Consider the following 26040-nt stretch of genomic DNA (forward strand, 5'->3'; position numbering starts at 1 on the left):
CTAATTGGTACAAGCACTCTGGGGCTTCCCTTTGACATACACGCTGTGTGCTGTGATGCTCTCCACTCTACTTCAGCTCTCTAGCTTTCCAGATTCATTAAGAAAGGCCAGTCTTCTCCACTGTTTGGAGTTGTTTGTTTATTGACAGGATCCTACTGTTCAGTGTTGGCTGATCTAGAACTCACTACATAGGCCAGGCTGGCCTTGAATTCATAGAGATCTGCCTGCTTCTCCTAGAGCACCACCACACCTAGCATGAAGTCTCTTCATTGTTGCCAGAGTCTCTTCCATAATCATCTTTCTGAGCATTTCACTAATGTTTGGTCCCTCTAGTCACCCCCTGCCTGTAGACATTCATAATCCCGCAGATGACTTAGCGCAGCATAGACGGTTGCTTGTGATATTTTCATACACTTTGTATCCCATCTAGTCACCGTGACAGCATCCTTGTTCTTCCTCCTGTCAGTGCCCTGCCGGCTCCTGTACCTCGTTTGCCTGTTTTCCTTCTGCCCAGTCCTTTTAAGGGTCAGCCTCTCCCACCCTCCCTGATTGTTGGTAGCAGTATATTCCCGTGCACACTGCTTATAGCTCTAGTTATTTGCATGCACGTTGAATTGCTTCTTAGAGGGTAACCATGAAGGCGAAGCTTGGCTTTTATTTACACTATGACAAGCCGTTTTATACCATGGCTTCTCGGTACATGTTTTCTTTTATTGCCTTGAATGTTGAGGTTTAAGACAGGATGTGGTAGTGAGAAATGAAAATCTAAATTGATTTAGGAAGAAAATATTGGCTAATTGTCAGAGAACACAGCCAAGTGTAGAGAACTTGGTGGGATTGGTCCATATGTGTGCAGATGTCTTCAGCATGTTTGTTTGTTTTTTATCTCAGCTGAAGCACCAGGAAGGACTCATTTTCTGCTGGGCTAGCCAAGCTAGACTCTGGTTGAAGCCCATGAGATGTGGAGGTGGTCAGGATGGATTCCTGTCCCTTGGGAAAATGTGGGGTTTAGATCTTTTCAAGCTTGCATTCTTAAGTGTATTTTACTGGTAGGGGTGGCCCAGGATGCTCTAAATCTGCCCTTCCTCCCACAGTACAATGCGATTAAGAAGTGGCTGGAAGTGGAGGTTGCACCAGACATCCGAGGGAGAATTCCTTTGTTGCTCACCTCCCTCAGCTTCAAGGTCAGTGTCTGGGTAATCCTTGGGGAAAAAAAACTCAAAGAGTTTCTCTGGGGAACAAAGAGCCCTGAGCCAGTGTGGTGGTTTGGGAGGTATTTGCTATAGAGACTTAAATGTTATGTTTTTGGATATGTGACAGACCTTTATGGGACCATCAGAAGAATTTTTTTTTTTAATCCTTTCAGGTTCTGAAACACCCAGACAAGAAGTTCCATATTGGACAGGCCCTGAGGGCCACTGTGGTCAACTCAAATGTCCCCAAGGCTTTCTTGTGCCTGTCACTCATAGGTGTGGAAAGAAGCGGTGCCTAGATGGAGAGGGGCTTGCTGGAGGGGCTGAGGAGGGTCTTTAGTCCCTGTCTGGTTAAAGGAAACCCTTTAGTGTTGGGAAGCCAGTGAGAGCTTCCTGGGAGCAGGTAGTTTGGTTTTGTCTGGGCTTGGTTCTCTGGTTTGTGTGACTCCATCACTCTCCTGAGTCTCCTTTTATTAAACTTGGTTTCCTTAGGTTCTTTAGAAGGATTATCTGTCACATGGCTGTGAGGTTCATGGCTTCAAGTTAGGCATGGACTCCTCAGGGTGGGCGCCTCAAGTCTACCTGGCCTCCACCTCCTCTGGGCTAGTGGGCTGTAGTAGGCCAGACTGCCAGCTGCATTCTCGTTTTCTTTGCCCACCAGGTCCTTACAGACTTGAACAAGGGGAAATAGTCATGGGCCGAGTGTTAAGTGTGGTACCCAACAAGGGACTGACCGTCTCCTTCCCCTTGGGGAAGATAGGGAAAGTCAGTTTATTTCATGTGAGTGACTCCTACTCCGAGGCACTCCTGGAGGACTTCTTTCCCCAGAAGATTGTCAGGTAAGCCATAGAGTTCTTCTTCTTTTGACTATGTATGAAATTGGTGGGGTTTCTTTTTAGTTGATATGTGTGGTATGTATGTATGTGTTATTTTAGTTCCCTCATCCCCCAGAAAAGTTTAACAAGTTTACTTACAGTTGATACTGAGATGAACTGCCAAAACTTTTTCACTGGAGCGTCCTTTGTGTATTAAAAATTCTCACGAGATGAAAATGGAAGAGCTGCTAATGTCTTATTTCTGTCCCTTGCAATCACATACTTAGATCCTATTGACTCTATGGGGGGAAATAATCACTGACACTTACAGCTGCTGATACCAGGTAGAGAGGAAAACAAAATTGAAAGAGAAATGTTGCCATACACCACAGCACATGTGCAGGTCAGAGGACCGTTTTTGTGAGTGTTAGTTCTCTACTTCCATAGGGTTAGGTTTGGTGGGCAAATACTTTTACCCCTAGACCACTGCACCTCTTTGGCCCCTAGAGTGGATTCTTAAGCATGGTCTTCATGCATGCAAAGTGCTAACTAGGTATCTTTTGACATAATTATGTGTTCTGTGTGGATAGTGCACAAGTTGCCATCTTCAGAAAGGCCCATCAGGTAGGCCTCACTTGCCTCCTCAAAGTAGTAGTGCTCTGGGAACACAGATCTCTTTAGAAGTCCTGAGCAGTTTCTCCTGCAGACTCTGCAAGTGGAGTCTGTGAGTAAAGAAATTAAGTGGACTTCAGGTAGTGTGTAATGTCACATAGCCGATCTGCTGTTTCTGTGATGATGTGGTTTCTTCACTCTGCCGGTAGAGGGTGCACTCTTGTAAGCACCTTTAGTAGCTAGTTTCCTGTGTGTGTGTGTGGATTTGCCAGCAGTCAGCTTTATTTACAGGAGTCACGGCATAGAGACCTCCATACTTACGCACCCTCTCCTTGAGCCAGAGCCCCAAGAGCCAGGAGTGGCATTAACTAGAGAGCGGCTGTGGTACAGCTGAGAACGTGATTAGTTTAGACTTGTTTATTAGCATACAAAACTATGGATATCTTTATGGCATTTTCACACTTAAGATCATTGTAGCTTGCTGAGATCCATCCTTGCCATTCCCTTTCTTCATCACTCCTGGCTGGTCTACTTCTTCCCTAGATAGTCTCCCTTCTGCTTCTATGTCATGGGCGGGGGGCACAGGTAAATCTTGATTCTGCATATAAGAAAACATAGTTACCCCCATTACCCTTTTTCTCTTCTTTCTTTCTATCTATCTATCTGTCTATCTATCTATCTATCTATCTATCTATCTACTTACTTATTTGCTTATCTTATGTGCATGGGTGTTTTCCCTGCATGCATATCTGTGAACGGCACGTGTGCCTGGTGCCCACAGAGGCCAGAAGGACCTCTGCAAGAGCAGCTAGTGCTCATAATCGCTGATCCATCTCTCCAGCCATCTTACTATTATTTTCTTCTTCTTACCCCTGTAGTCTCTTCCACTTGTGTGTGTGTTCCATGTGAAGGAAGTGTGACCCTGTCTTTCTGAGTCGGGTTTATCATGATGAACTCCAGTTTCACCCATTTTCCTACAAATGATGTAATTGTATTCTTTATAATTAAACAAGAATATGCACTGTGAGCGTATATAACATTTTCTTTATCCCTTTCCCTGCTGAGGAGCATCTAAGCTGAAACCTGATTTTTCTGGAAAGAAAACCTCAAATATAGAGAGTATAAGCGTCTCTCTTCCCCCACCTGCTTGTGCCTTCCTTCTACCTTGACTTCTCATCTCCCCAGAATTGAACTTCATTTAGTAATGGAACTTCATTTCATATATTATTGCACCTTGCTTTTTTCTCAGAGCAGTTTATTATGAATTCCTCCTTCATGTTAATACCTTGTTCTTCACCTTATTTTTAGTACTTATTTGTATTACACTGCTATTATCTAAACTTACCTAACCAATTCTTATTGATAGATAGTAATGTTGAAGTGCCTGTCTTTGTACACATTTGGATGATAGTACAACTTTGAAATACATTTATAGAAGTAAATTTAATGGACCAGTTGTTATACATTTTGCAAAACTGCCCTTCACTTATAGCCCCTAACAGAAATACAGTGTGACTGCTCCCTTCTGCCTCCTGGATGGTAGAATTATAGGCATGTAATTCCCAGTTATAAGACTGGATTTATTTGTTTTGTTTTATATGTATGAGGCCTAAGTGTACGTATGTGTACCATAGGCATCGCTGGTGCCCACAGCAGCTACAAGAGGATATTGGATTCCCTGGAACTGGAGCTCCACCAAGTGGGTGCTAGGGGTCGAATCCAGGTTCTCTGAAGGAGGAGCCAGTAATCTTAACCATTGAGCCTTTTCTCGAGGCCAGACTAGATCTTTCTTTTTTTTTAATTAATTAATTAAATTTATTCATTTATTTTACATCTTGACTGCAGTTTCCTCTCCCTCCTCTCCTGCCATTCCCTACTCCCACTTCCCCCAGACTAGATAGTCTTAATTTTTATTTTACATATTTGATTTTAATTTACATTTTTTGTCTTTGTAAGTTTTTTTTTTTTTGTGTGTGTGTGTGTGTGTGTGTGTGTGTGTGTGTGTGTGTGTGTAGCCCAGGGCAAGCACTCTACCACTGAGCTAAATCCCCAACCCCTTAATTTACATTTTTTAGGTAGGCTTTAAAAATTACTTTTTTTATGTATGTAAATCACCATTGCATGCAGTGCCTGTAGAGGCCAGAAGAGGGCATTGAATTTGGAACTGGAGTGACACCCAGTTATGAATTGCCATCTGGGTGCTAGGACCCAAACGTGGGTTCTCTGCCAGAACAGCCAGTACTCTTACCACTGAGTCATCTCTAACCTGCTAAGTTGCATTTCTTTCCTTTTTTTTTTTTTGTTTTTTGGTTTTTGTTTTTTGTTTTGTCGAGATAGGTTTTCTCTGTGTAGCTTTGCGTCTTTCCTGGAACTCACTTGGTAGCCCAGGCTGGCCTTGAATTTACAGAGATCCGCCTGGCTCTGCCTCCCGAGTGCTGGGATTAAAGGTGTGCGCCACCACTGCCTGGCTCAAGACTATTTTTGTAGCCTGAGAAAATTGGCCTTGAAGAGCCAGATTTCAAGGTATTTATTCTACTACAAGCCAAGACGAAGTTGGCTCATGGTAGGATGCCTACCTCTGGGAGACAGACTAGAAAACAGTCACGGCCCACTCCTATCTCAAATGTCCCAGCTACTGACATCTGCCTAAAGTTGTCAACTACTAAACAGGACAAAAATACCCAGAGCCTGGCAGGAGAAAAATTCCTCACTGAGTCCCTGAGACACACAGATCATCTCTGGCTTGTCTCCTAAAGCTTACAAAATGAGGGTGTGGTTTTTAGCAACATAGTCATTTTGAATACTTTTTATGATAGCCAGACCTGTGAGTAGCATGCAATTAGAATTCCCTTCATCTGTCAGATGTGGGTAGTCAATCATTTGCCTGAAGGCTCCTTCCAGCTCCGAGATCTCTGATGCTAATGAAAAGTAGACATTTATTGTGGGAACCTTTACATGATCTGTTCTACCTCTAATCCTCTGTTTTACTTTGTGATAAGACTATGATTTAGTTTTACCTGGGCTACTTTGGGAACTAGTGAGAGTCAACCCTGCTTTCCCTCTTCAAGTCTCTCTGCTCAGATCTAACATGGCTGCTCTGCTGTTCTGTGCCTTCACTCAGTTGTCCCTTGGTCATGTTTTTCTGTGTTCTTGCTGTCTCTTGGTGGTCATAGTTAATTAATGTGGGAGCCGGGTGGTGGCGGTGGCAGCAGCAGCACACCCACTTGGGAGGCAGAGGCAGGCCAATCTCTTGAGTTCGAGGCTAGGCTGGTCTACAGAGCTGGTTCCAGGACAGCCAAGGCTACACAGAGAAACAAACCCGTCTCAAAAAACAAAAACAAAAGAATATGAGGGTGGTCTCATCTTTTAAGTACAAATATTTCTCAACTTCTGACAGATTATGTGCCAAAAAAGATACCAAAAGCTGAGAATGCGAGAGTATCCTACTGCGTATTACCAACCTGGCAAAGAATGGAATTATTAAAGATTTATTTTAATTTTAATTTTATGTCTGTGAGTGTCTCCAGAAGTATTGATGGGTGATGTGTCCTCCGCTTCTACCCATTCCAGATGTTATGTCCTGTCCACAGAAGACCGTGTGTTGGCTTTGTCGTTAAGATCGTCCAGGTGACTGTTGGTGTTGGGATGGAAAGGGAGAAAAAACAACCCAGAAGACTCAGGGTGGATCACGTTTCCCTGTGATAGAACTCTGAGCTTCCGCCTTCTCTGCCCAAGGGTGAGGGGGTGGCATTCGGGTTGTTAGACAATTCCAGGCTCTTGTCTCACAAGGAGTGGTTCACATCTCTAAATGTGGGTGTCCAAGGTAACAAGATGGTACTGGTGAGGGGAGATGTCTGACCCTTCACAGTTGGGGGTGAGTATGAGATCGAGAGGGTTGGCCAGCATTCCATTTATTCCGTGGCTAGAAATGGGTGTTGCTTAAGTCAGGCTTTCTTTAAACTTGGCCTCTCTCAGGCTTGTTTCTGCATAGCCAGCTGTCAGACACATATCCCTGGCCTGGCAGGACTACAGGAGTGAGCAGCTGGGCTCTGGATTGCAGTCCTGTAGGTGCAGAGGCAGAGGCAGACACAGTATAACTGCAGGTGTACTGGGGGTAGCAGTGGTTAAAGGTGTGTCAATGTAAGCCTTGTATTCCTTTAGGACAAACAGAGAGACAAAAAGTAAAATCCAAGATCCAGAGATTAACTCCATCCAGGACATCAAGGAAGGGCAGCTGCTGAGGGGCTATGTGAAATCTGTCCTGTCCGACAGTGTGCTTGTAAGGTGAGTGACATCCAGAGGCCGCTTGCCTGGGCTGCCCTCTTGGCCTGGAGCCTGTTGCCTCCTCCCCAGTCAATGTTGATAAGAATGTAGAGGAGAACTTGTATATTATCAGTTTGTAAAATTGCAAGTTTAAATACTTATTTTTACCTTATGTATATCATGTGTATGTATGTGAAATGTGTTCCTGGTGCTCTGGTGTGTGCAGAGCCCAGAAGAGGGCATCAGATCCCGTGGAACTGGAGTTACAGATGGCTGGAGCCACTGTAGAGGTGCTGGGAGCCACACATGGAGCCATCTCTCCAGTCTCAAAATTTTTAAATACTTTTTTTTCAAGTTCTGGATTTCCTCTGATTTTAGTGTTTGATCATGAATCTTTGTTGTTTTTATTTATTTATCTGTTTGTTTGTTTGTTTATGTTGGAGAACAAGGTCTTGCTATGTAGCTCTGGCTGTCCTGTATATAGAACACTCTATAGACCAGGTTGGCCTCGAACTCACAGAGATTCACCTGCCTCTGTCTCCTGAGTGCTGTAAGATTAAAGATGTGTGCCGCCACCGCCTGGCTTTGAGATTCTTACTGTGATCACATCATGTTCCTAAGCACCAACACCGTACATTCCTGCTCCCTGTCTCCTCTCTTCTCTCTGCTTAGCAGTTTGTGATTTAGACATGATGGTGCTGTAGTGGATAAAAGAACCTGGGGCACTGACTGTGGTGGTGCATGGCTTTAATCACAGTGCTCTTGCGGCAGAGGCAGGAGAATCTCTGAGTTCAGGGTTAGCCTGGCCTACATAGAGAGTTCCAGGCCAGCTAAGGCTACATAGCTCAGTGATGGGGCCCTTGCCTAGCTTGCCTGGGATGGATTTTCAGTACCTCAGACAAAATCTGCATTCATAGCTTGATTATACATGATAATTTTTTCCAGTTTCCAAAACCAGCTTTATCCTCCTGGGTGCCATGACCAGTCTCATTTACCCTGCCACATAGTTGGGACTGTGTTGTATTTATACCCACAGTGCTCCTGTCTGTCTCCTTTCAGCCTTGGGCCTTCAGTTGTGGGTTTGGCCCGGTACTCACATGTGTCTCCATGTAGCCCACCCAAGAAAGACCTTTATGACCGTTACCTCCCCAAGGGAAAGCTGATCACTGCCAAGATCCTGCGGTAGGTGTCTTCTCTCCCTGCTGCCTCTGCCCCTTTGTTTGGTGTGAACTTGACCCCTTTCTCTGAGAGCCCTGGGAGGAGATGTTTGAGGTAGTCAGAACATAACGGCGTGGGTAGTGGTGCATGTAGTACCTCAGCCCCAGCCTTAGCCCTGCAGTAGAAGTGGCCTCTCTCTGTTGTTATGATGAAGCAGGTCCATCATAGATGCTCTGACTTTTCCCACTGAGCAGATGAAATGTGTAAACCCTCCCTGAGAATGCTGGGCATTCCAAGGCAGATGGGGCAGGGCCAGCCCTGACTGATAAGGCCAGCCTGGACTGGCTGTGGTGCCCGTCACCTCCTGTCCTTACTTCCTGCCCTTACTCTCTTCCTGCACTAGTGTGAACCCCGAGAAGAGCTGGGTAGAGCTGTCACTCCTTCCCAGCGACACTGGGGAGCCGGACGTGTTTTCTGCCTGCCCAGAACCACCTCTTCTGAACCCAGAGGAGAGGAAAGAAGGGGCTGAGGAGAGGGACCTAAAAGGAGAAGAGAAAAAGAGCCAGAAAAGGAAGGAGAAGAACCAGCAGGGGCAGGAGGAGGCGGGGTTGTCCAGCCAGGGGAAGATAGAGCCCCAGAAGTTGCAGAGGAGCAGGCGGGGCAAGCGGGAGCGCCAGGAGCCTGCAAGTGAGCAGGTAAGTACTGGGAGGGCCATGCCTCGCCTCACCCAACCTTCTCTCAGAGTGAGGGTGATGAGAAACCTCCTATTCCTACACTGTCACCATTTCAGGAAAGAGTGAACAAGAGGCCGAAGAAGTCTGGGGCAGCAGAAGAGGACGACAGTGGCGTGGAAGTATATTACCGGGAGGGAGAGGAGACGGAGCAGCCGGGGCCGCTGCCCATGGTAAGGGTCACTACCGAATGGAGGGAAGGCTTTCCTTTCGGGGGAGGAGCTCCTGCCTTCTTCCTGAAGAGTTAGCTGGGCTGTGCCAGCCCCTTCCGCATCCCTCATCTTCTGTAAGACTGGGCGATGGGGAGACCTCAGCCAGTCTAGCTCCTTGGCTGGGTCTGTTAACGCTAATAACATGTTTATCATGAACTGAGGGAAGAAGTGGGCAGATGAAGAGAAGGCATGTATGAGCCCACGCTCCTCACGGTGCTGCTTGAGGAGAGAGGCTGTGAAGTCTCAGCCATGGGGCAGGGCTTCCTCGCTATGTCGGCCTGTGCTACCGTCAGGATTTCTGTTCCAGATCTGCTACTGAGCACATACGTGTGTACCTACGTGTGTGTGTGTGTGTGTGTGTGTGTGTGTGTGTGTGTGTGTGTGTGTGCGCGTGCGTGTTCACATTTTATAAACTCATTGTTAAGTCATTGGTTTAGAAAGAACATTTTTAAGTCACTGTTGTCCCCTCAGGAGACTGAGGCTGAGGGGCGCCTTTGGGGCAGTAGGCAGGAGACAGAGGACAGTCCCTTCATGTTCTGTGATCCTGCAGGGACAGCAGACAAAGCCCGCGGAGGTGCCCCGGCTGCAGCTCTCTTCAGGCTTCACTTGGGACGTGGGGCTCGACTCTCTGACTCCAGCCTTGCCACTCCGAGGAGAGAGCTCAGACAGCGAGGAGGAAGAGGAGCCACGCCATGCCAAGGTGCTGAATCTCTAAGGCTTAGCTTCTCCCGCAGAGACCCCCTGCCCCCAGCTCCTAGGCCCTTTTCTGGCTTGGTTTCTTCCTGGTAGGGTTCGTGGACTGTCCTGTGAACCCATGGCTTCTGCCTCGGGTCTCCCCCGGGCTTGAAGGACAGCTGACCCCCTGTTCTTCCTTCCATGCAGAAGAAGAAGGGCAAGAAGGAGAGGGAGGTGGAGAAGCAGAAGGCGGAGAAGGAGCTGTCGCGTATCGAGGAGGCTCTCATGGACCCCGGGCGGCAGCCTGAGTCTGCGGATGACTTTGACCGCCTGGTGCTGAGCTCTCCCAACAGCTCCATCCTGTGGCTGCAGTACATGGCTTTCCACCTGCAGGCCACCGAGATTGAGAAGGCCCGAGCTGTAGCCGAGAGGGCCCTGAAGACCATCTCCTTCAGGTCTGGGCTTAGGCTCTTCACTTTGTTTTGGCTTACAGTTTGCCACCATGGTTCATTCTTCCTGGCTGGGCCAGCAGCAGCCCATGGTCTTTCAGGCTCATCTTGTAAGTAAGTGTAGCCATCCGAAACAGATCACTCATTTATATTTTATGGGCCTCTTCGATGAAATCACTATGGCAACATGTACTAGTCTCTGTGTGCTAGCACGGTTCCTAGTTAAAACATGCAGAGCAGGGAGAGCTCACACACACTTGGGTGTAAACCTGTTCTCGGCAGAGCGGAGGTCGCTCTCTGAAGTCAGCCTGCTGTAGAGGTGACAGTTTTATGCTTTGCTCCCTTCACTGGGGGAGAGAATCAGACCCAAGATTCTGTTCCAGTTTGTAATCTGGAGGCTTCCTTCCCAGGAATGGAGGGAGAGATCAGGGAGGCCCAGGTCCCCTTACAGTGGGCTGCAGTGGAGATGTTGGAGTATCTGCCTTACAGGGGGACTTGAGGACATAGTTGTTGCCTGGGAGAGAAATAGTTCTGGGCGTCCAATGCTGAGTTGATGGGACTCATGTTCTATCCACTCCACCTCCAGAGAGGAACAGGAAAAGCTGAACGTGTGGGTGGCACTGCTGAACCTAGAAAACATGTACGGCTCTCAGGAGTCCCTGACGAAGGTCTTTGAGCGCGCTGTGCAGTACAGTGAGCCTCTCAAGGTTTTCCTGCACCTGGCTGACATCTACACCAAGTCAGAGAAGTTCAAGGTAGGCTGGAAGGCTCTTGAACAGGCCCAGCTCAGCCCTGTGTGAGCACTCCCCCCCTGGATTCCCTGTGCTGTCCCATTCCAGCCTCATAGGCCCTCCCTTCCCTCTGCGTACCCTTGCCATTCTCACCCTGTCTTTGTCCAGACCTCCTTCCCTGGAGGGGTTACTAGGGAGGCTCCTCCCTCCCACCTCCTCACCTTCCTTATTGCCCCTCTGAAGTGCCACACTCTCCTTCTTTACTGTGTCTTTCCCATAGGAAGCTGGTGAGCTGTACAACCGGATGCTGAAGCGTTTCCGGCAGGAGAAGGCTGTCTGGCTCAAATATGGTGCTTTTGTTTTGGGGAGGAGTCAGGCTGGGGCCAGTCACCGTGTGCTGCAGCGAGCCCTGGAGTGCCTGCCCACCAAGGAGCGTGAGTGCTCTTCCCCAATTCCTGAACACACACAGGCCTGATACCTGGAAGTGGCAGTTGGTGTCTTGTAAAGGATAGAGTGGCTCCTGACTTGGGAAAGCTAATGATGTGCTCACGGATGGTGATGTGTGCATGTCAGATGCTGGATCTCAAAGGATAGAGGAGCAAAACCAATCGGCACCGATTCTGTTGTCCATGGGCCTAAGATGAGGGTATCTGCAAGTCTTGTGTGTATATTTGGCTTCAAACCCACAGTATCCTTTTGGGGGTTTGTCTCTCTTACCATGCTAGATCTTGGCCCTAGAGCAATGAATTGGACTAACCCTATCTATCCCTTGTAGCATATCCCTGTAGCATAGTGTGCTGTGGTGAGGGGTCTCTGGAATTGTCTTGCCTCTAACCTGTCCTTTCTCCACAGATGTGGACGTGCTTGCCAAGTTTGCCCAGCTAGAGTTCCAGCTCGGGGATGCAGAGCGGGCAAAAGCCATTTTTGAAAACACACTGAGCACCTACCCAAAACGCACAGATGTCTGGTCAGTTTACATCGACATGACCATCAAGCATGGCAGCCAGAAGGAAGTCAGGTGAGGGGACAACAGGCTGACTCTTGGTGGGGTCGGGTAGGAGGGGGCTTTGACATTATTAATGTTTAGCTGACTCGATACCAAAAAACCGCTTTGACATGGTTCCCTGGTCCACTTGATTTCTCCTTTCCAATCTTTGTGTATCTGAACCCTCTGCTGGGGGGTGGCCTGGGAACTGGGAGACTTGGGATCCCACATGATTCACATTGTGCCTGCCTCTCATCAATGGAACCTTCATGGCAGGCTCTCACTTTTGTCCCCCATAACCCCTGCAGGGCAAGGACGGTGGAGGTGGGTAGATGGGGCAGGTCCAGAAGGAGCAAGTGCCCGATTACCTACCCTTCTGGGGTTGAAGTTTGGCTTTGCCATTGTGTGTCCCCATCCCAGTAGCTCTGTTCTTCACTGTGTAACTTCAGGCAGGTTAAATCTTTGGTCTCTGACAGGAGTTCATACTGAGGGTAAGAAATGGGGTCTTGGATGTCATAGGGACCTAGTGCCTGAGAGCAAGTCGGGGAGCGCTAGCTAGGAGTCATGTGGTAGGAACCCTGCAGGAATTGCTTCCCTACTCTTCCTCCTAGGGACATCTTTGAACGAGTCATTCATCTGAGCCTGGCCCCTAAGAGGATGAAGTTCTTCTTCAAGCGCTACCTGGACTACGAGAAGCAGCATGGCACTGAGAAGGACGTGCAGGCTGTCAAGGCGAAGGCCCTGGAGTATGTGGAGGCCAAGAGCTCAGTGCTGGAGGACTAGGAGCCCCAGGCTCCGCTGGACACTAGCAGCAGGCACTGGACGTTTAGGAAGCGGCTGCCTGAGGACATTAAGTGCTGCTTTTTCTGCAGCGTGCCTGGGACAATATTTTTGAGACAGGATCTTCACTTTCTGGTCCTGGCTGGCCTGGAATCTGCTATGCAGACCTGGCCAGCCTTGAACTCAGAAATCCACTGCCTCTGCCTCCCAAGTGCTGGGATTAAAGGTGTGTACTATCACTTCTTGCTTTAAAAAATATGTATATCTATTTTTTTAAATTTAGGGTGTCACAGATTGAGCTGAGGCCTTACACTTGCTAAGCAAGTGTTCTTCCACTAACCCCCAGCCCTCGAGGTTTAACGCTCTTGTCTGTGTAACACATTATGTGTCCTCCTTTCCTGAGGTCGCTCCGTTTTCAGGCAGCAATCTCTTGGGCTTCCAGAAAAAAACAAAAAACAAAAAAAACCCACAACATTCCTTTCAGGAGACTTCGCTGCCATCTAAGAACAGAAAGGCAAAGCCAGTGTCTTCATGGTCAGGATCCCACTTTGTCCCTTGGCAAGCTCTCAGTCCATACCCACAGGGTGCAGGGAGGACATTGTCTCCGGGTCAGCCCGTACCATCTGCCCTGTTGTGGAGGCTGGGAGACTAACAGGAGGGCAGAGGAAGAATCCAGAAACATGGGAAACTGAAGCTGCTAAGGAAAGCTGAAAGTTTTGATTAAAATGCCTGGTCTCCACCCTCTCCCAAGGCCCAGTGACCCACCTCAAGTCTGCCACAGCCCAGCAGTCGGTGCTAGCACAGACCCTACTACAGGTTGTTGGCGTCTTTTTTTCCCCTTCAGCCTAAGGGAATTAAAAGCTTTCTCTGCCAGCCCAAATTGTTCTCTGAGTTTTCTGTGGGAAATGGCTGGGATGATGTTAGGAAGCAGGAAAGAGACAAGGCAGGGCATGAGCTTTTGAGTACGCAGCTAGACGATGCAGGGCTGAGAGGGAGGAAGAGCTGAAGCCCACTGGTTCTTGGGGTTTATTTAGTACAAGCCCTGCCCATGGTAGGACTTCTGGTGTGATCTTTTCAACTTACCTGCCCCCTGCAAAAGGCCAGGCTGCCTCTGACCAGACTGAGTCAGGTACCTGGATCAAAGGCCAGGAGACTCAGCCCTTGGATAGACCGTTGACTTGCCTTCCCCTGCTGCCACTTCTGTGGTCCACTTACTCCTGTCCTGTCGCCTCTCACGGTGGGCTGTATGCCCTTGTCAACTGCACAAACACCAGGTTAGCCTTTTAAAGTGAGAAAAGCTTTATCAAAAAGTTTAAATATATAAAATTAGGCCAGAGGTATACAATGAAGGCAGCTTCCTTAGCTGTACACCAAGGAGCTGGGCGTCCCTATGCAATTAGACAGAAGTTAACTGCACAAAGTGTACTATACAACAGCGAGTCCCCAGTGGGTTGTACTGGCACCAGGCCCCACCAGCTGAGGCTTCTCAGCTTGCAGGCCCACCAAAGATGGCCCATGTCATAGTTAAGGACCAGCTCTGGGAAAGTCTATAGTTGTGACTTGGGCGTTGGTGGCCATGGGAGATGATTTCAGCAGGTCTGAGAAGTCAAACCCTCACCCCCAGTCTCTGGACCATGTGGTCCACAAGATCCTTGCAAACTACTAGTTGTTTTATGCCCCCTTGGTCTATGCCCAGGACACTGTAGTTAACAGGAAAATCTGATGCTGAGGTGAGCATGCCATGCGGGTTTGGTTGGGACTTAAGTAGTGCCGAAGAGCAAAGAAGCAGGCCCTAGGCGGTGAGCAGGGCCATCTCCACGTTGTCAGGAGCTGTGCCGTTACCTGTCAGGCCCTGGGCCCACTTGTGTAAGCGACTATAGAGTGGGAGGCCCTGGTTCTCACGGTACAAGTATACCCCAGTGATAGCGTTCCACTGTGGTCGTGGCTGTGTGCCTTCCACTGGGAACTTGGCAACCAGCTCTTCATCATCCTTGTTGAGGGCCACAAAGCCAAAGAAACGGCGCACGTTGTTGGCGGCCAGCACCCTTGAGTGTACCTCCACTGTGCGCTGGAACAGCTGGTCCTCATTGGTGCGGTACTGCGCCCAGTAGGCCTCCTGGCGGTAGCTGAGCGGGGAGCAGTAGTGCTTGAGGCACTTGGTCAGGAACACCAGGATGGCCACCACGCCGATGAGCAGCCATCCAAAGAGCTGTCCAGAGAACAAGCAGAGCTCAGGGAGGGGCTGACCTGGACTCTGCCTGTGGACAGGGGGCAGAGGGGCGGGGGGTGTGGAGACACGTGGAAAAGGAACTGATACTGCTCTGTGGCAAGCAGACTTCCTCTTCTCTATTCTTACTCCCTTCAACCCACACACTCTCCCGTGCCTAGGCTGTGCCTTCTGCCTTCTTTATTCTTCAGCCCCAAGGGTGCATTATCACCACGCTCCACCAAAACCCAGCTCAGGAGCTGGAGTGGAGCTTAGTGACAGAGCACATGTTAAGCATGTGAGGCTCCCGACCACAAAAAACCAGTTCAAACTGTGGGTCAGCTCAGATGACTTCAGAGGCTTCAATCTTACACAACGTCAATATCTGCCTGGCCTGTGTGCTTACTTCATGCTAGGAAGATGGAAGTCTGTCGAGGGCAAGGACCTGTGGGTTAGTGACCAGGATTTCTGTATTTACCATTTTCCATCTCTGATGCTGACTTTAGCTCCGTTTCTCTGCTTCCTCCCTGCCCCCACCCCAAGACAGGGTCTCCTGTAGTCCAAGTTGGCCTTAAGTACTCAGTGTAGCTGAGGATGGTCTTGAGTTTCTGATGCTTTTGCCTCCACCTCCTGAGTGCTAAGGTTACAGGCATGTACCACATCTAGTTTATGTGGTGCTTGGGATAAAACCCAGGACCTGATGTGTGTGCTATGCATGCGTTCTACTGAGCTACATCTTAGCCCCCACCTCTTCCCCTTATGTTGCTAATGTTTAAAGAATTATTTTAGGTTTTGTGTGTTGGGGTGTGTGTATGTACATGTGTCAGGGGAAATGTACATGTGTCAGGGGATATGTATATGTGTCGGGGGGATATTTTTTGTGAATGCAGAGTCCAGAAGAGGGTATCATATTCCCTGGAGCTAGAATTACAAGTAGTTGTGAGCTGCCTAACATGAGTGCTGGGAACTGAACCCAGGTCTTCTGTAGAGCAATACTCTCAGTCTTTACCCGGCCATTTCTCCAGCCCTCCTCCTTTTCATGGAAACAATAGTCCAAACTGGCCCTTAATTTACTATGTAGCTAAAAATGACCCTGAACTCCAGACGCTCCTATGTTTACCTCCCTAGTAATGGATTACAGCAAGATCCAACACAGGCAGCTAGCTCAGGTTTTTTCCCTCTCCTTCCCCGCTCCCTGCTTCCCCCCCCCTCTTCCCCCCTCCCTGCTTCCCCCCTCCCTCCCTCCCTCCCTTCTCTCTCTTTCTTTGTCTCTCTCTCTCTCCTTTCCTTTCTTCCTTTCTTTTTTAATGTATATGAGTGTTTTTGCCTGCACATAAGCCTAAGCCTATACACTATAGGTGTGCCTAGTGCCCTCAGAGGCCATTGAATCTCCTGGAACTGGAATTGCAGATGGTTGTTTGGTTTCTGGGAACTGAACCCAGGTCCTCTGGAAGAGCAGCCAGTGCTCTTAATTGCTAAGCCATCTCTCTAGCCCCCGCCCATTCTTTTGACCCTTTCCCCCTTGACCAACCTCCAAGCAGGATGCAGGGAAGGCTGTAGCTGGCCCAAGCAGCAGCCACCTGCCTCTTTCTGACCTGCCCCAAGAGTAAGCCTGACTGGGCTGGGACAGGAATGTGGTCATCCCTGGAGTCAACCTGGTTCCACTATCAACTCGAAGCCCACAGCAGATATTTCTGAGGTGGCCTGCAGGGGTCAATGCCCAGTCAAGCTAGAGTAAAGATAATCTCAGCAGGTAGATTGGGAATGGTCCTGTGGTGTTACAGGATATGGGATGCTTTCTCTGGTATTCCAGGTGGTGTCCCCTTAGTGCTTAAAACTGTCTCTAAGGGCTGAAGTAGAGTTAGTGGCAGAGTACATGCTTGGTACTCATGTGGACTTGGATTCAATCCCAAGCACCCAAAGGCAAATCAGAGACACACGTACCTGTGATGAACTGACCCTGTCCCACAGAACACTCAGCCACGGTTAACCTGCCCTGAGGCCTGACTCGGTCATCTAGTGCTTCCCTGGAGGCTTGCTCATTTTCACCCTGGACCGTCCTATTGTGTACTGGCCCACCAGCTACCACTTTGGGAGGGCAGGAAGAAGGCTGCCCTTCACACAGCCCCTTACCTGGGACTCATACTTGAGCCTACGGCTGACCTCTTCCCGGAAGCCTGACAGGTTGGCAGGCCCCTCTCCACAAGGGAACCTGGCTAGGATCTCCGAGGCATGAGCTGAGGGGAAGCCTTCATCCCCAGCCGTGAGCGAGGACGGGTCCACAAACTCACTGAGAGCACAGACGTAGGCCTCCCCTCGGAGCAGGGAGATGACAGACCAGGTGACAGGAGCCACAGCTGCACGGCCCAGGATGGAGCTCAGGAGGAGGAAGTTGGGGGCCGCTGAGCAGTTCTTGGCCCTCCGATACTGGCACTCAGCAACTAGGTTCCAAGTGTGGTTGTTGAGGATGACTCCAATCAGGAAGAGCGCCAGTGCAGGTACGCCGATGGCTGTCAGCCCGTACAGGTAGTTCCGGGCAGGTGAGCAGGGACAGTGGAAGGCCACCACAGAGAACAGCTCCTGACTGCCCACCGTGCCCAGGGCCACCAAGCCATTGAAAATCATCACATCCTTGCTCTTGAAGAAGAGAGACAGGAAGCGGAAGTTCTCTGCGATCAAGGCCGCCATGGTGACAAGTGAGCTAGGGATGGAGGGCTTAAGAGATGTGCAGAAGATGATGGTGGGATGGGTGGCTTCTGGGGAGACTGGGAAGGAGCGCAGGCAGGAGGGCTTCGGACGGCAGAGCAAGACTATGCCATTGTATCACCTACAGTGGCTGAACTGGTGCTTCCTGTGAAACACAGATGAGTGATAAATGTGTGCCTCTGAACGCAGGCTGAGGGCGCTGCTGTGGTCAAGCAGGTGAGATGGGAGGGAGCTTAGGTGGTAGCCATGGTTGCTAAAGTTCCTGCTAGGTGCCAGATGCTCTCAGTTGACGTTGCCTATCCTCATGAGTCTTTGCACAGTATCCATGGCAACCCCCCCCCCCCCGCATCCTTGTCCATTGCCCCCCCCCCACACACACACCTCAAGCACAGAAAAGGATGAGGCTTCCTGAGGATGAGCCAGCCCTTGGCCGGGGCCACATGTAAATAAATGGCAGGCCTCCAAGTTCAAGATCAGGTCTGCCTGCTTCGACTATTTTAAGATAGCCTCTTTTGCCACTACCCTCGTCCCATCAGGATCAAGAATGACATTAGGTGATAGAGGATGATTTCTCTCTGGAATTCCAGGAGGTACAAAGATGCTAAGGATTTGGGATAATGGGTATCAAAGCTGCAAGGGCTGTCCTAGTGGACAAAGGACAGAGCCAGGGTCTGGTGGGGACCCAGGTCCTCTGGGTCAGGGCAAGCTTGACACTAGATTCCAGCATCCTTGGGTGCATAACACCTTTTCATTTTGGAGACCTCAGAGTCTCAACACACTTCATGTCTCCAGACCTCTGTACTCAACTGTGGAAAGGGTAAGTCATTCTGGTCCCTGACCCCTTCTGGGGATGTTAGGGGACAATAAATGATGCCTGATAGTAGTTCAGCATCCCAAACTCTTACCCTGTCATGTCTACGAGTTGAGGATGATTCTCCTGATGGCAAAGGTTAGAAAATGAAGACTTGAGGAGGACACGGCATCTTGCCTGAGGCCAGGCAAATCTGGAGGGGCCAGGCAAGGCTTTGACCATGACTTGAGAATACTTAGGAAGTGGACAAAATAAGTCTGAGCTAAGATAGTCCCCATTTTCACAACCTCCTTCAGACCTTGCTCCCCTCAAACTTCCCCTATCCAGCATCCTGTGGAAGCTCTGCTCCAAGAAGCCTAGGCTGGAGACCTTCTGCACCTGCCAGCCACAGCAGCCTTAGTGGGGTTTAGGCCCACTGTACCTGTCAGCCTCCCCTGAATCAGTGACTGCAGCAGAGCTGGCATCCTGCCAGAAATGGCCTTGGCCTCAGGCTCTTTGGAAGTTTAGCCCTAATTTTTTTCCCAGGCTCCACCCACACACCCAGAGAGACAGGCAGGGTGTGGCTCCATGTCCATCCTCTTCAGGGGAATGAAAAAAAAAAAAAACTTCCCAAGCCAAAAGAAGCCTGGAAGAAGAGAGAGGGGTGAGCTGTGAAGAGAGCTAGGGAGGCTGTGCCGGCTCTCTCTGTTTCATATTCACATCCCTTTTCCTGTTGAAGCCTCTGCCAAGGATGCCAGATGGACACAGGCAAGGCCATGTGGTCATGTGGGCTCCAGGAGGAGGGAATGTCTGACTCCCCAGCTCAGAGCCCAGAGTTCCTGAATAATCTCACAAGGAAGGGACTTCGTCCTGTTGCTGGAGATAAACAGGCTAGAGGCAACCCCATCCCTCCCTTTCTCCTTTCCTGACACCCAGTTAGCTCGGTTTAGTGGCCCTAGGCTCTTAAACCCACCCAGTGTTAACGTAAAAGATGGCGTGGGTAATGGGCAGAGGCTGGACTAGGCCATCTTCTGAGATTATTATGCCGGGGCCTCTTCCCAAGGACAGGAGCCAGGCAGCTAGGGGAGGGAGCGGGAGAAACACTTATGCTCTGAGTGAGGGACCTATACCAGGGGTTCCCTCTCCAGACAATCCCTGGAGGCTGCCTGGGACCAACCTGCCAGCTCCTTGATACCTGCACACCCCAGGAAGGGGCCCCTCCTTACCTGGGGCTGGCTGCAGGCACCCGTGGCCTTGGCTTCCTGGGCTGGCCTCTCGACAGCAGCGTGGACACGGCAGACCCTGGACAGACTCAGGGCTGCAATGCAAAGTGGCCTCACAGCGGGGGGGTCACTGGCGTCTCTGCTTTTGCGTTTGAAAGCAACAGGGCTTTGGGCCCCGGTTACAAACTTAACTCCAGGCGTCTATAGATGAAGTGCAGGCATCTGCGGACAAATTTAACTCCAGAAAAAAGAGAGAAAGAAACAGTGGCATGGAACTTTCTCGCCAGCGAATGGAAAAACAGCCTCCCGGCGCCAGGCAGAGGAGGGCGGGCTGCTGAGGGCGGCGCGAGGCAGAAACAGAGGAAGTAGAGGAGCAGTCTGGGCCGCTGTGTCCTGTCCCAGCCCGCCTCTGCCTCTGGGCCCCGCTGTGGCTGGCCCTACTGGCCCTGCCTCGACTCTACCCTGTGCACCCCTCGGGGCCATCTGGGAAGGTCTAGGCAGGAGCCAGGCGGGGCCATCCAGGAGATCTTGCCCAGGCTTGCCCTCCAGGCCAGTTTAAAGAACAGCCCCCGTGCTTGACACCCACCTGGCAGAAACTTGTGGGAGTCAAGGAAGAGGTAGGTATTCAGGATTGATGGTGATGTTACAGAATACAAAAAGACAAGACCCGGATCCCCTCTGCCCTCCTCTCTCTGAGAGTCCTGGCTTTGTCTCCCAGCCATCCCCAGAAGAGGCTAACATCGACCAGAGTTCAGCTAACTCCAAGGCACTGTCTCCACTCTCTGAATGGCTGATAACTGAATCGGGGAATCTGGGGATCCTCTGGGCTCCTAGGGCAGAGGCTGGTCAGAGGTAAAAATTAAAGGGAAGCAGCTTTCTAAGCTGCCCTGTCTGTCCCTAGAGGGGTCATGAGCTATCTCTGGAAGCTCACAAGCAAGGACGGAAGAGTCATGAGTCAGGTATGCTGACAGGTTCAAGATGAACCCAGCAGCTCCTAGGACTGGGAGAGCTAACCCTAGGGCCATCAGCTCTCCAGGGCTGTGACTGTGAAACCCACACTGAGTGGCAAGCTGAAGCCCCAAGTCTGGCTTGTCTGTGTGGCAGGAATGAATGGAGAGGAATCTTTATCTTTGCCTTTCCACATGCTCGTTATAGACCGGGGGACTTGCCATAGCTCCTACCACTCTGGTGTTGGACCCCCAGGTCTCACCAAAGCTTTCCCTCACATTGGCTTCCCCAACCACTTTCTAGCATCCTGTCCCTAGCAGAAGCCCCCCCCCCCACACACACACATCTGGTCCCTTCATTCAAGGCTGGAGTCAAGTTCTGCGGCCTCTCTGCCACCCGGGTTCCACCTGAGAGTGGAGATGGTTGGTCGATGAGGGAATATGAGAATATGAAGGTCAAAGTGAGCTCTGCGATGGGCAGGGCTGAGGACAGAAAGATGGGACCAGGAGACGAGAAGCCCACCTGTACCTGTTTCCCCTGCTTGGACAAGATTCCTGTCCCTTGGGTGGGGTCAGCGGAGGGGAACGCAAGCAACCCAGGGCTCGGAGGTGAACAAGCACATTAACCACACTGGTCCAGGGGTCTACTATGTGCCGTGTGAGTTTGCACACGGTGAACCCGTGCAGCAGATGGCCTTCTCCCTGTTGCCCAGTGAGGAAACAAAACCCAGAAAATGAGGCACTTGGCCCAGGGATGCACTTTGCAAATGGTAGAACCAGCATCTAACCCAGTTTTATCCACTCTGGTCTTTACGTCCCCCTCCTTGGCTACACCTCATCTTCACCACACCTCAGGGCAAGCTCCTCAGGGAGCCTTTGAGAAAGTAAGAGTCAATCAGCTTCCATTTCTAGCTCTCAAGCCCCACGGATGGTCTGCTTCCCTAAGACCGTGTGTGAGAATATTAGTTTGGTACTTGGTGTGAGGTAAACCTGGAGTCTGTCTCAAAAGTTGCCCAAGTGGCCTCCGCGACGCACACCTTGGCCTCTTTCATGTGGTCCTAGGTCTTGGCATGTTGTCATGTGTCACTCAGGTGTGTCACACCAGCTGAAACCCACTCCATCTTACCCAGAAACTGGTAAAGATTGTGAGAGGGATGGTTGCCCTCGGATCCTTGAGCATGAGCATGAGAAGTCTAGAGCAAGAGGACATGTTGGGGTGTGGGCTTTGGAAGGCTAAGTGGAGACAGCGAGGCAGGGATGGAAGTAACAACATCCCAGTGAGGCTGGGGAAGAGACTCCAGTACCAGTCCTGCTCCCACAGCCAGATCTGAACACTTGTAACACTGCAATGGCAGGAAACGAGGCACAGGATGACACTGTTCCCAGGCCACCCAGGGCAGCATGATAGCTAAAGAGGTAAGGTCCTTCAGCTCCAAATTTCCTTTTTCACACTAGCAGGTAGCTGTGCCTCAGAATTGTTTTTCTGTCTACTTTGAGAGGCAAAGGGCTGGGGGTTCAGATCTCTTCTCCTGCCTCCACAGCCAGCTACAGCTCACACTTTGCTGAAGTAGGTGGCCACTTCCCTGCGTGGAGGCCGGGGCTCGCTCCCAGCCCAGCCATTGCTCATCAGTGGTGCCTCCTGGCCCAGCCGCAGCGGCGGTTTGCTTTTGTGCCAGCTCGTGAGTAGCCTGTTCATGGTGCCTTGGTCAGTGATACCACGCAGCTTTTCCCTCTCTTCCTCTGTCCTGTCAGAGCGACTCTGAGCAGCCTCCATGGCTGTGGCTGTGGCTGTGACTGTGGCCGTGGCCAGCACTCCATGGGTGTGACCCAGTTCCAGGTCATGGTTCATGGCTTCAAAGAACTGCTGGATACATACCTTAGCAAAGGCCTTGGCATGCTCTGTGCATGTCTCATCAAAGAGCTTACGCTCAATGTCAATGTAGTGGGACCAGTACTTGCTCTTGAGAAAGGCAGCTTGCGTGAAGCAGGGCCGCACAGAGCGCACCAGGAATGCCAGCAATGTTGTCAGCAGCACAAAGGACCAGCCCAGTGCCTGTGGGGAGAGGAGGATGTCAGCAGACCTACCTGCCCAGACCCCCGAAGGACTTATTAGGGCCTCCACAGAGAAGAGCAGCCATGAACCAAGTGACGCCACCTCTTGGCCTCTATCTCCCCATGTGTAAAATGGTCACATTCTGGGAGTGTAGACCATGCTGCTGTGGCAGGGCACTCAGTGGACAGCTGTTAATGCTGCACCCCAGAGTGAGGCCTCCTGGGTATGAATCCTGTCTCCACTTGATCTTTCTGTGTCTCCGTTTCTCTGCCTACAAGATGGGGCTCCTGGCAATAGCACGTACCTCACAGGGCTCTTCTGAGAACCAAGTGATATAAGACAGCTCGTACATAGTGCTCTCAGTTAGACATCATCGTGATGCCTCTTCCTTCAGAAGGTCTTTCCTCACCTCCCTGGGCCTAGTGGCTTTCTTCCTCCAAGCTCTGGGCTTTTCCTCTGCCTTCTGGAAGTGACACTATCTCTAAGTGAACACTCCCTCCACCGGGCTGAGCTGGACTCTCAAGGAATTCCAGAGACACCCTGGGCAGTCCTCGACCTCCACTGAAAAGCATGGGACACATGCTCTGACCGTAGTTCACCACAGGGCACAGAGCAGGACACCCTTCCCTGTCTTGTACTGGGGGTCAGACCCCCATCTGCACAGAGAAGAGTTGGGAAAAGTCAAGCAAGTGGGGGTGGGGGTGCTGTTAGTGATGCCCAGTGGCTGCCATGGGGGCTGGTGGGAAAATCCAGAACATAGTACTCAGTCAGCCTCCCATGTTGCTCACTAAGCCCTTGTGGTTACAGAGGGCTTGGGTTTTCTCATGTTCCAAGTGAAGCTGGGAATCTGATTATTTTCTCTGACAATTTCTAGATAAAGTCAATGCAAAAGTGACTTCAGAATGCAGTCTCTGCAAGTCATGGGGACTTGTCTACAAGTCAGGCTACCCGTGGCCTCTGGGGGACCTCCCAAGCTTACACAGTGTGCTAGTTTAAAGGTCAAGGGACATGGCAGCTGCTCCAGGGCCTGAGGCCTAGGGTGGTGGGATGAGGATCCACAGACGAGGAGGTGAAGAGCTTGGCTTAAACACTCACAGTTAGAGACTCTTGAGGCCGTCAGGGTGGTGACAGGGCCTGTACAGGGAAAAGGCCCCCCTCCCAGGGGTGGGGGAGCCAGGGCCTGCACTGGCCAGAGTAGAGTGTGCCTGCTTCTCTAGCCCCACCGGGGCAGACACTGCCTCCCACCGTCTCCCCATCACACAGTTCACTAACCCAGGACACGAAGCCCAGACGGTCCTTTAAGTCTGATCCCAACCATCCACCCCCCTCACCCATGTGCTCCTGTTCAAGATACCCAGACCCTCAGCTTCCATTCCGGGAGCAGGGAGGCACCAGCTGGGGGCATTTGCCAGGGAAATGTACCCAAATGGCTTAGCCTCCCACTGGCCTCACTACTGCCTGGGCCTGGGAGAGGAAATGAATGCAAATTCTCTCAGCTTCTCAGCTCTGAGCTCAGAAGAGGAGGTGGAAAACACACTCTCCAGGTAACCCTGTCTGAGAAAAGACATGGGCTCTGCCTTGAGTCTCAGCTGGGAATACTTCTCTCTACCCACAGCCACCTGAGGGAAAATCCCACTTTGAGAAGGGACTGTCCCAGAGAGACCCAGCCCCCTCACCTGAGAGATGCAGCGCAAATACCGCACAGCCACCTCTCGGGCCAGCAGCCAGTTCCCATCATAGATCTCAGGGCAGGGCACCCGAGCCAGTAGGTGAGCCAGTTCTGCAGCATGCAGGCCAGGCACCAGGCTGCCATTGCCTAGTGTGGCCACCGGCACTGCTGTGCAGAAGGCACAGAGGAAGCACTTGCCATCCAGCAGTGTGACAGCCACCCAGACGACAGGTGCAATGAGAGCTCGCTGAGCCATGGAACAGAACATGTAGCGGAGCACAGCTGGGTCCTTGGCCCGACGGCCCGCGGGGCGCTTCCACTCCTCAGCCAGCATGGATATGTTGTTGTTCATGACGAGGCCAAGCAGGAAGAGCACCAGGGGAGGCGTCAGCAGTATGCCCATGCTGTAGGCCATGTTGTAGCCCGGCAAGCAGGGGCAGTTGAAGTCAAAGGCAGAATACATCTGGGCACTGGCCAGCGCCATGATGCCACAGATGCCGTTCATGAAGGACTCTTGGTTGGACTGCAAAAACTGGAAGATCATCCGAAACTTGTCCATTGTGTCCTGGGAGGGTCTTCCCCGCTCACTGTAGCTTCCCAGACAGCTCCGGCAAGCCTCCCTGCCCACTGGGCAGCCACCTCATGACTGGGATCCTGGCTGGGCTAGTGGAGATCAGGGCAGTTGGTGAGGTCACTCTGACTCCGAGGAGCCTTCTACACAGGCGCTGGCAGAGAGGTGGCAGCTTGACCAATCCTGTGGGTACAGCCAGGACTGTATCCCTCCCTCCGGCTCTCCTTCCCTTCTCCCCGGCTGCCTGCAGCCTAGAGAGCCACAAAGCCACACCCGCGAGGACCAGTTTTCTTTGGGTGTGGGAGGGAGGAGGAGACTGGACTTTGAGGGGCTACTGGACTCTGGGCAAGTGTGTCATCTCTCCTGGGTTCTCTCCACAATGCCAGGACCCCAGGAGCTCTTCCATCAGTTGAGACAATGATAGTAGATGATGTGGAAAAATGACGGTGGTGGTAGAGGCCGTGGCAGGCAGTGGGGGTTGGATATTACTCAGAGTGGGAGTGGCAGGTGAGTGTGGCATACCGTAAAAGTACCTGGACTTGGTGGATTTTCTTTTCTTTTCTTTCTTTTTTGAGACAAGGCCCCTGACTTGTTATGTAGCTGAGGAAGATCCAGACTTCCCAGTCCTCTTGTCCCCTGGGTTCTGAGATCACAGGCTTGTGCCATCACAACTGGTATTGGCTTTGGGGTTGGATTGAACAGGTTGCCTAAATTAGGGTTTTGGCCTGTTTCCTGTGGGTGTGTCTGTGTTTGAGAGTAATGAGTGGCAAACCATTTCCAGGCTCCTTCTACTTCTGCTCCCCTAGACCCACAGGTGATGGGGTCTCATGATCACAGCCCTCTCTATAGAGTCACCCAAGGGAAAACTCCCTTTGATCCTGTAGCTCTCAGACAGGTGTGTCAGATCTGGATCCAACCGGATGAGTTCTCATCTGGGGCAAGGAGAGACGGAGGAGGACATCAGAAAGGACATCTCCTTGTGTTTCTGACCATGATGCGTTCAGTGTGGCCTCTGTCTGTGTACGGAAGTGTATATGTGACCACATTAGTGGGCTTCTGTCTGTGTACGGAAGTGTGCATGTGACCACATTAGTGGGCTTCTGTCTGTGTACAGAAGTGTGCATGTGACCACATTAGTGGGCCCCTGTCTGTGTGCAGAAGTGTGCATGTGACCACATTAGTGGGCCTCTGTCTGTATACAGAAGTGTGCATGTGACCACATTAGTGGGCTTCTGTCTGTATGCAGAAGTGTGCATGTGACCACATTAGTG

At 50.9% G+C, this 26040-nt stretch overlaps 3 protein-coding genes across 3 annotated transcripts in view; 1 reads left to right on the forward strand and 2 right to left on the reverse strand.

The window, feature by feature from the left end:
• The window catches only part of Pdcd11 (programmed cell death 11), a 47498-nt gene extending 34742 nt beyond the window's left edge, over window positions 1-12756 (forward strand). The window contains exons 23-36 of the mRNA XM_036171859.1: window positions 1095-1184; window positions 1367-1469; window positions 1855-2032; window positions 6191-6247; window positions 6782-6904; window positions 7943-8065; window positions 8445-8736; window positions 8832-8945; window positions 9535-9684; window positions 9867-10114; window positions 10695-10863; window positions 11120-11273; window positions 11692-11857; window positions 12436-12756. Of these exons, the coding sequence (XP_036027752.1) occupies window positions 1095-1184; window positions 1367-1469; window positions 1855-2032; window positions 6191-6247; window positions 6782-6904; window positions 7943-8065; window positions 8445-8736; window positions 8832-8945; window positions 9535-9684; window positions 9867-10114; window positions 10695-10863; window positions 11120-11273; window positions 11692-11857; window positions 12436-12607 (2139 nt within the window). The 3' untranslated portion in view covers window positions 12608-12756. The remainder of the gene's footprint in view (window positions 1-1094; window positions 1185-1366; window positions 1470-1854; window positions 2033-6190; window positions 6248-6781; window positions 6905-7942; window positions 8066-8444; window positions 8737-8831; window positions 8946-9534; window positions 9685-9866; window positions 10115-10694; window positions 10864-11119; window positions 11274-11691; window positions 11858-12435) is intronic.
• A 1152-nt stretch (window positions 12757-13908) lies between these two features.
• On the reverse strand, window positions 13909-19845 carry Calhm2 (calcium homeostasis modulator family member 2). Its single transcript, XM_036200381.1, has 3 exons — window positions 19533-19845; window positions 16944-17661; window positions 13909-14813 (listed from the first exon to the last, which is right to left on the reverse strand). Exons 2-3 carry the CDS (start codon window positions 17496-17498, stop codon window positions 14397-14399), a joined length of 972 nt encoding a protein of 323 aa, XP_036056274.1. The 5' UTR covers window positions 17499-17661; window positions 19533-19845; the 3' UTR covers window positions 13909-14396.
• Window positions 19846-22028: 2183 nt separating this feature from the next.
• On the reverse strand, window positions 22029-24757 carry Calhm1 (calcium homeostasis modulator 1). The gene is made up of 2 exons (XM_036183839.1): window positions 24206-24757; window positions 22029-22529 (listed from the first exon to the last, which is right to left on the reverse strand). Exons 1-2 carry the CDS (start codon window positions 24755-24757, stop codon window positions 22029-22031), a joined length of 1053 nt encoding a protein of 350 aa, XP_036039732.1.
• Between the last annotated feature and the right edge of the window lie 1283 nt (window positions 24758-26040).

Source organism: Onychomys torridus, chromosome 1 (genome assembly GCF_903995425.1).
Source record: "Onychomys torridus chromosome 1, mOncTor1.1, whole genome shotgun sequence".
Taxonomy (NCBI): Eukaryota; Metazoa; Chordata; class Mammalia; order Rodentia; family Cricetidae; genus Onychomys; species Onychomys torridus.

Excerpts from the sequence above, each read along its gene's own strand:
- Calhm2 (XM_036200381.1), bottom strand. The coding sequence starts at position 17,498 with ATGGCGGCCTTGATCGCAGAGAACTTCCGCTTCCTGTCTCTCTTCTTC. Across the intron at positions 14,814-16,943 it reads GGCTCAAGTATGAGTCCCAG|CTCTTTGGATGGCTGCTCAT; the intron begins GTAAGGGGCTGT and ends TTCTCTGGACAG.
- Calhm1 (XM_036183839.1), bottom strand. The coding sequence starts at position 24,757 with ATGGACAAGTTTCGGATGATCTTCCAGTTTTTGCAGTCCAACCAAGAG. Across the intron at positions 22,530-24,205 it reads ATTTGCGCTGCATCTCTCAG|GCACTGGGCTGGTCCTTTGT; the intron begins GTGAGGGGGCTG and ends CTCTCCCCACAG.